Source organism: Pezoporus occidentalis, unplaced genomic scaffold, assembly GCF_034315485.1.
Source record: "Pezoporus occidentalis ecotype Australia unplaced genomic scaffold, CSIRO_AGI_Poc_V1 ctg1716, whole genome shotgun sequence".
Classification (NCBI taxonomy): Eukaryota; Metazoa; Chordata; class Aves; order Psittaciformes; family Psittacidae; genus Pezoporus; species Pezoporus occidentalis.
In genome coordinates, this window is record NW_026913550.1 from 1 (window position 1) to 7351 (window position 7351).

The 7351-nt window shown below is 41.4% G+C and overlaps 2 protein-coding genes across 2 annotated transcripts; one reads left to right on the forward strand and one right to left on the reverse strand.

The window, feature by feature from the left end:
* Nucleotides 1-453: 453 nt before the first annotated feature.
* On the reverse strand, nucleotides 454-2609 carry LOC134161284 (sodium channel protein type 5 subunit alpha-like). Its single transcript, XM_062613972.1, is given in 3 exon segments — nucleotides 454-549; nucleotides 551-589; nucleotides 2293-2609. Coding segments are annotated over 3 exon segments (402 nt in total). The 5' UTR covers nucleotides 2560-2609.
* A 1656-nt stretch (nucleotides 2610-4265) lies between these two features.
* On the forward strand, nucleotides 4266-6422 carry LOC134161285 (sodium channel protein type 5 subunit alpha-like). The gene is made up of 2 exons (XM_062613973.1): nucleotides 4266-4582; nucleotides 6288-6422. Exons 1-2 carry the CDS (start codon nucleotides 4316-4318, stop codon nucleotides 6420-6422), a joined length of 402 nt encoding a protein of 133 aa, XP_062469957.1. The 5' UTR covers nucleotides 4266-4315.
* Nucleotides 6423-7351: the final 929 nt, after the last annotated feature.

The window sequence follows — 7351 nt, forward strand, 5'->3', positions numbered from 1 at the left end:
AATTTTCTAGGCAGTTAAAAAATTAAACTGTATCTGCATATGGTGTCACAAAGTCTCATGGGAGGGGCTGCTCAAATGCTGAGAAGCAAAGCACTCCATCAGTGTAGGTTTCTCAAGGTATGCTCCAACTTCCTGGTTCCCTTCCTAAAGTGCTTCACCCAGTTTCTTCCACTGGCTCCTTAAAACATGTTCAGGCCCTTCACACCTTTTAATCCTGAGTAAAGGCAGCAGACTCTCCACTGCAGTTCACATTATCTGATGCCAGCAGTATAATACAGCCATTTTCACAGTTCACATAACAATATAAAATGAACCAAACCAAAAATCCAAGTGCATTTCTGCTTCTGCAAGCAAATTCAGCAGAAAGATTTAAAACAGCTTAATGAAATAAAATGGTTTCTGACTTCCATCCATCTGTGTTTAAAAACTCTATAAAATACATGAGGAGGGAAATCAACAGAAAGGATATGAATGTACCAAAATTTTAATTGCTGCTCTTCTGATTGGATGGAAAGGACTAAGTATATACAAGGCAGGAGTGGCACTAAACTCGAAAGATTGTCTTCCCTTTGTTCAGTACTATAAATGTCTGGAAAACAAAATAGAAAATGAGAACGTTTAGTATTTTCATTCATGCCCAGCTTTTCCCAGCCCACGTCCCGTTGTGAAGCTCCTGACAGGATCCACACTTCTTCCCCACTCCCCTCAAAACCCCCAAATTCCTTTTCACTTAGTGAAGAGTTTTGTTCAAGACCCTCCCAGCAGACCTATTGCCTGTCCTATTGCAATATCCCAACTACTTTTCATTCCTCAGTCCTTACAGGGTCCTGTGCCATCACCTCCATCACAAGGCTGGCAGGAGAGTGGAATCCCCTTTAAAAATAAAAAATTGCACAGTGACTAGAATGTGGTTGAGGGACTTTTATGATGTGCTCTTCCCAAATGCCAGAGACCTTAATACGTTGTTACTCCATTTTCTCTACCTCGATTCCTTTATTACTCTCAGTCGATGTTTTTGTCTCACCAAGTAAGCAGCTTCATGAGGCACAGCTCCACAGCAGGATCTGACCCTGGCACTGAGGAACTGTCATTGTACTCAAGTTAATATGGGCAGAGGAAACCAATACTGTGAGTTACCTTAAATCCAAAGTAATGCTGAATGGATGCTTGTCCAACTTACAGAGCTTTGCAAATGCCCCAGCATTCACTGAGTAACTCCTATGCACTCAGAGACAGGATCAAGACACCCAATAGACAAACTCTAACCAATTCACCCACCTGGAGTCTAAGACCTTCATGACACTAAAATTGCAAATCTGTATCCTGCTGCTTGTGCCTGGGGATAGCAGGCAAATTAAAGGTAAATTAATTCTGGACCTTCCAGGTAAGTAATCTATTTGTCTTTATCAATTTAACTTTTATTCTGTAGTTCTTGTACCTTTTTCTACACTGTTTTAATAGACAAAGCATTGTGGTCATACTAATTCACTGATTACGGGAAATAGCCTAGCCCAAAATCAGGAACATCAGTACCCGAAAGAACTAGAAGCTACCTAAAAATACACTGTACTTCCAAGCCTTATTTTGTCCCCAGTTTTTTGAAATGTTTAGAAAGGGGAATGACCTGTAGTAAGCAACCAGCTCAGCTTTGCTGTCAACAGCCTTTTGACAGAAGCTGCGTGTGCTGTTGTGGCTTTGTTCCAGCCTACACGTGATTCCTCATCAGGTGATGCTTGCTTTGGGACGAAGCTTACGCTTCTGCAGAGAGCCAGCACACTGCACATGCTACTCGCATCTCCCTTCAGCTCTGTTTTGGTCATCTTAAACAGTGCTGAACTCTCCTTTGGAAGGAACAAAACGGGTGCTCTCCAGGAATGGTTGTGGAGGTGCCTCCTGCTCTTGTGCAGAGTGCTAGCACAAGACTGAAGTCACCCAGAAGCCCTTAACATTAAGGGGCTTAAGTGATAAACAACATGACCTGTGAAGAGTCAAGAGTCATGCAGAAAACAAGATAGGGTAGATAAAAACCTCTGGCTTAATTTAACTCGGCTACTGCTCTGCTCTTTTCAGACACTGTATGTTCATACTCACAGTTATCTGAAAACACCAAAGTTTTAATTATGCTTTTTATCCCTCTTTGCCCTCACACTTGGATGTTTTGTGGGATTCCTGCTCATGCTGAAACTGATCCTTAGTCTGGAAGAAAACGTTTTTACTGGCTGTAGAAAGATAAAAAACGGAGAGCTCAAAACAGAGCAAAGCAAAGCAGCATGATGGCTGGCTGGTGCTCACCTTACGATCACTGTAGAAAGGGTCAAGGTCCTCCAAAGGCTCTGCAATGAGCTCTGGAGGAACAGTCCCATAGATATCAGGCAGCTTCTTGCAAGCTTGCAAATCAAATTGAGGCTGAGGTTTCTCGTCTTCACCCAGCTGCTCTCTGTATTCCTGCTTTGCATTCCTTGCGAGCTTCTCCGCAATTCGTTTCTCAATAGCAGCCAAGGATTCAGGCGTGAACCGGTGGAAGCTGTTAGTACCCGGTGGTAACAAGAAGTCAGCCATCTTTTCATCCTGCTTTGTCTTTTCTGGTCTTTACTCCTAGTAGTGGAAACAGCTGAAACGAAAAGTACCACAGGTTAGTGACAAGAGCAAAGCAAGAAGAACAAAGCCATCAAAATGACACAAAATAACCCAAACAACTTGCAGACTCTGTATTATCAGGAAAACATCTATTTTGGTGTGGTTAGTAGAACATCAAGGAAGATAGAAATGATCGAAACTGTAATTTCAATTAGGAATCACTCACAATCAGAGCTAAAAAGACTTTGTAGATAGGCTGTGGAGTATTACGGTTTTCAGGCACTTGGGATCCTAAATCCAAACTAAGGAGTAACTTAGATTCATACAAGATTAAGTTTCATAGAAAGCCACACAGATTTGGATTCCTAACTCATTTTTGAAAATGCAGCTCTGGGAGTGGATGAACAATGTGCCTAAGATGACTGCAGGGCAGATTTAAATCAGCCGATCTCTGGCCACATGATGCAAACTCTAAAAATGCCCCAGCTGTTGTATTCCAAATTTAAAGAGTGAAGGTCAAATACACATTCTTAAATCACACAGAAATTCTCCATAATCTCTGTTTTAGGGTTTTATAACATTATTTTTATTTTCCTTGGGTTAGCAAATCCCATTTTCAAAACATCCAACAAGACTTTTGAGCATTTTCTTCTCCTCACACCCTACAATCCGAAGGATGCTAGAATGTGCTTGCCAAACCCTAGGACTGTCATTAGTGCTCTCCAAGCTGAATATCCACTGCTACCAGTTCATGAATCTGAAAACCAGGCTCCATCCATACCCAATCTTGAGAATAACCCATATGAATTGTGTCCCTTCAATTTACATGAATTAACATTCCCATCAGAATTAAAAAGCAGAATGGAAGTGTTATATGAAGCATCCCATCAACCCAAGATGATCAGTTCACTGACGCAGTCTTTTGCAATTTATTGGGTATTGGATGGAAGAGGAGAAACACCTGGTTTTCAGATATTTGAACTGGTAGCAGTGGATATTCAGCTTGGAGAGCACTAATGACTTATATAGTCCTATGGGTTGGTGGAAGCACATTCTAGCATCCTGGAAAAAAAACATAATGTTGTGAAAACCCTAAAACAGAGATTATGGAGAATTTGTTGTGTGATTTAAGAATGTGTATTGCTGACCTTCACTCTTTAAATTTGGAATACAACAGCTGGGGCATTTTCTGTGTGATTTAAGAGTTTGCATCATGTGGCCAGAGATTTCGGCTGATTTTAAATTTGCATCATGTGGCCAGAGATGTGTAACCTCACTCTTTTAAATCTGCCCTGCAGTCATCTTAGGCACATTGTTCATCCACTCCCAGAGCTGCATTTTCAAAAATGAGTTAGGAATCCAAATCTGTGTGGCTTTCTATGAAACTTAATCTTGTATGAATCTAAGTTACTCCTTAGTTTGGATTTAGGATCCCAAGTGCCTGAAAACCGTAATACTCCACAGCCTATCTACAAAGTCTTTTTAGCTCTGATTGTGAGTGATTCCTAATTGAAATTACAGTTTCGATCATTTCTATCTTCCTTGATGTTCTACTAACCACACCAAAATAGATGTTTTCCTGATAATACAGAGTCTGCAAGTTGTTTGGGTTATTTTGTGTCATTTTGATGGCTTTGTTCTTCTTGCTTTGCTCTTGTCACTAACCTGTGGTACTTTTCGTTTCAGCTGTTTCCACTACTAGGAGTAAAGACCAGAAAAGACAAAGCAGGATGAAAAGATGGCTGACTTCTTGTTACCACCGGGTACTAACAGCTTCCACCGGTTCACGCCTGAATCCTTGGCTGCTATTGAGAAACGAATTGCGGAGAAGCTCGCAAGGAATGCAAAGCAGGAATACAGAGAGCAGCTGGGTGAAGACGAGAAACCTCAGCCTCAATTTGATTTGCAAGCTTGCAAGAAGCTGCCTGATATCTATGGGACTGTTCCTCCAGAGCTCATTGCAGAGCCTTTGGAGGACCTTGACCCTTTCTACAGTGATCGTAAGGTGAGCACCAGCCAGCCATCATGCTGCTTTGCTTTGCTCTGTTTTGAGCTCTCCGTTTTTTATCTTTCTACAGCCAGTAAAAACGTTTTCTTCCAGACTAAGGATCAGTTTCAGCATGAGCAGGAATCCCACAAAACATCCAAGTGTGAGGGCAAAGAGGGATAAAAAGCATAATTAAAACTTTGGTGTTTTCAGATAACTGTGAGTATGAACATACAGTGTCTGAAAAGAGCAGAGCAGTAGCCGAGTTAAATTAAGCCAGAGGTTTTTATCTACCCTATCTTGTTTTCTGCATGACTCTTGACTCTTCACAGGTCATGTTGTTTATCACTTAAGCCCCTTAATGTTAAGGGCTTCTGGGTGACTTCAGTCTTGTGCTAGCACTCTGCACAAGAGCAGGAGGCACCTCCACAACCATTCCTGGAGAGCACCCGTTTTGTTCCTTCCAAAGGATAGTTCAGCACTGTTTAAGATGACCAAAACAGAGCTGAAGGGAGATGCGAGTAGCATGTGCAGTGTGCTGGCTCTCTGCAGAAGCGTAAGCTTCGTCCCAAAGCAAGCATCACCTGATGAGGAATCACGTGTAGGCTGGAACAAAGCCACAACAGCACACGCAGCTTCTGTCAAAAGGCTGTTGACAGCAAAGCTGAGCTGGTTGCTTACTACAGGTCATTCCCCTTTCTAAACATTTCAAAAAACTGGGGACAAAATAAGGCTTGGAAGTACAGTGTATTTTTAGGTAGCTTCTAGTTCTTTCGGGTACTGATGTTCCTGATTTTGGGCTAGGCTATTTCCCGTAATCAGTGAATTAGTATGACCACAATGCTTTGTCTATTAAAACAGTGTAGAAAAAGGTACAAGAACTACAGAATAAAAGTTAAATTGATAAAGACAAATAGATTACTTACCTGGAAGGTCCAGAATTAATTTACCTTTAATTTGCCTGCTATCCCCAGGCACAAGCAGCAGGATACAGATTTGCAATTTTAGTGTCATGAAGGTCTTAGACTCCAGGTGGGTGAATTGGTTAGAGTTTGTCTATTGGGTGTCTTGATCCTGTCTCTGAGTGCATAGGAGTTACTCAGTGAATGCTGGGGCATTTGCAAAGCTCTGTAAGTTGGACAAGCATCCATTCAGCATTACTTTGGATTTAAGGTAACTCACAGTATTGGTTTCCTCTGCCCATATTAACTTGAGTACAATGACAGTTCCTCAGTGCCAGGGTCAGATCCTGCTGTGGAGCTGTGCCTCATGAAGCTGCTTACTTGGTGAGACAAAAACATCGACTGAGAGTAATAAAGGAATCGAGGTAGAGAAAATGGAGTAACAACGTATTAAGGTCTCTGGCATTTGGGAAGAGCACATCATAAAAGTCCCTCAACCACATTCTAGTCACTGTGCAATTTTTTATTTTTAAAGGGGATTCCACTCTCCTGCCAGCCTTGTGATGGAGGTGATGGCACAGGACCCTGTAAGGACTGAAGGAATGAAAAGTAGTTGGGATATTGCAATAGGACAGGCAATAGGTCTGCTGGGAGGGTCTTGAACAAAACTCTTCACTAAGTGAAAAGGAATTTGGGGGTTTTGAGGGGAGTGGGGAAGAAGTGTGGGATCCTGTCAGGAGCTTCACAACGGGACGTGGGCTGGGAAAAGCTGGGCATGAATGAAAATACTAAACGTTCTCATTTTCTATTTTGTTTTCCAGACATTTATAGTACTGAACAAAGGGAAGACAATCTTTCGATTTAGTGCCACTCCTGCCTTGTATATACTTAGTCCTTTCCATCCAATCAGAAGAGCAGCAATTAAAATTTTGGTACATTCATATCCTTTCTGTTGATTTCCCTCCTCATGTATTTTATAGAGTTTTTAAACACAGATGGATGGAAGTCAGAAACCATTTTATTTCATTAAGCTGTTTTAAATCTTTCTGCTGAATTTGCTTGCAGAAGCAGAAATGCACTTGGATTTTTGGTTTGGTTCATTTTATATTGTTATGTGAACTGTGAAAATGGCTGTATTATACTGCTGGCATCAGATAATGTGAACTGCAGTGGAGAGTCTGCTGCCTTTACTCAGGATTAAAAGGTGTGAAGGGCCTGAACATGTTTTAAGGAGCCAGTGGAAGAAACTGGGTGAAGCACTTTAGGAAGGGAACCAGGAAGTTGGAGCATACCTTGAGAAACCTACACTGATGGAGTGCTTTGCTTCTCAGCATTTGAGCAGCCTCTCCCATGAGACTTTGTGACACCATATGCAGATACAGTTTAATTTTGAACTGCCTCAGAAATTAATTATTTTGATCTCCTGAAACAAAACATTTTTTAAATAGTGTTTTGTTGGGGTTTTCTGTGGGTTTTTTTGTTTGTTTTGTTTTTTTTTGGTTTTTTTTTGCTTGTTGAAACGTGTTATACAGCTAGGAATGAAAGGACAGGCTTGCCTGATGGACCTTTCAGTGGAAGGTTGATGCCTGATTTCCCTTAGCTCTACTTCTGAAGTCATGCAAGATATGTTGCAGTGGTTGGTTTTCACTTGGGTTTTAACCACTGACACAGAAACATTATATTCTGAACATAGTCACATCTCTCTGGAAGACCAAATGGACCCAAATGTTCAGCTTTGTGTGAGCATTACTAAAACTGCACCTTTTTTCAGGAGTTGCCTTTTTTCTCTATGGTGCACATGGGAGACCTGGCAGTGGTAATTCAGACTTCACATGCAGCTGTGATGATCATGTGATGTTTTAGTGACAAAAATCCCTCATCTGTA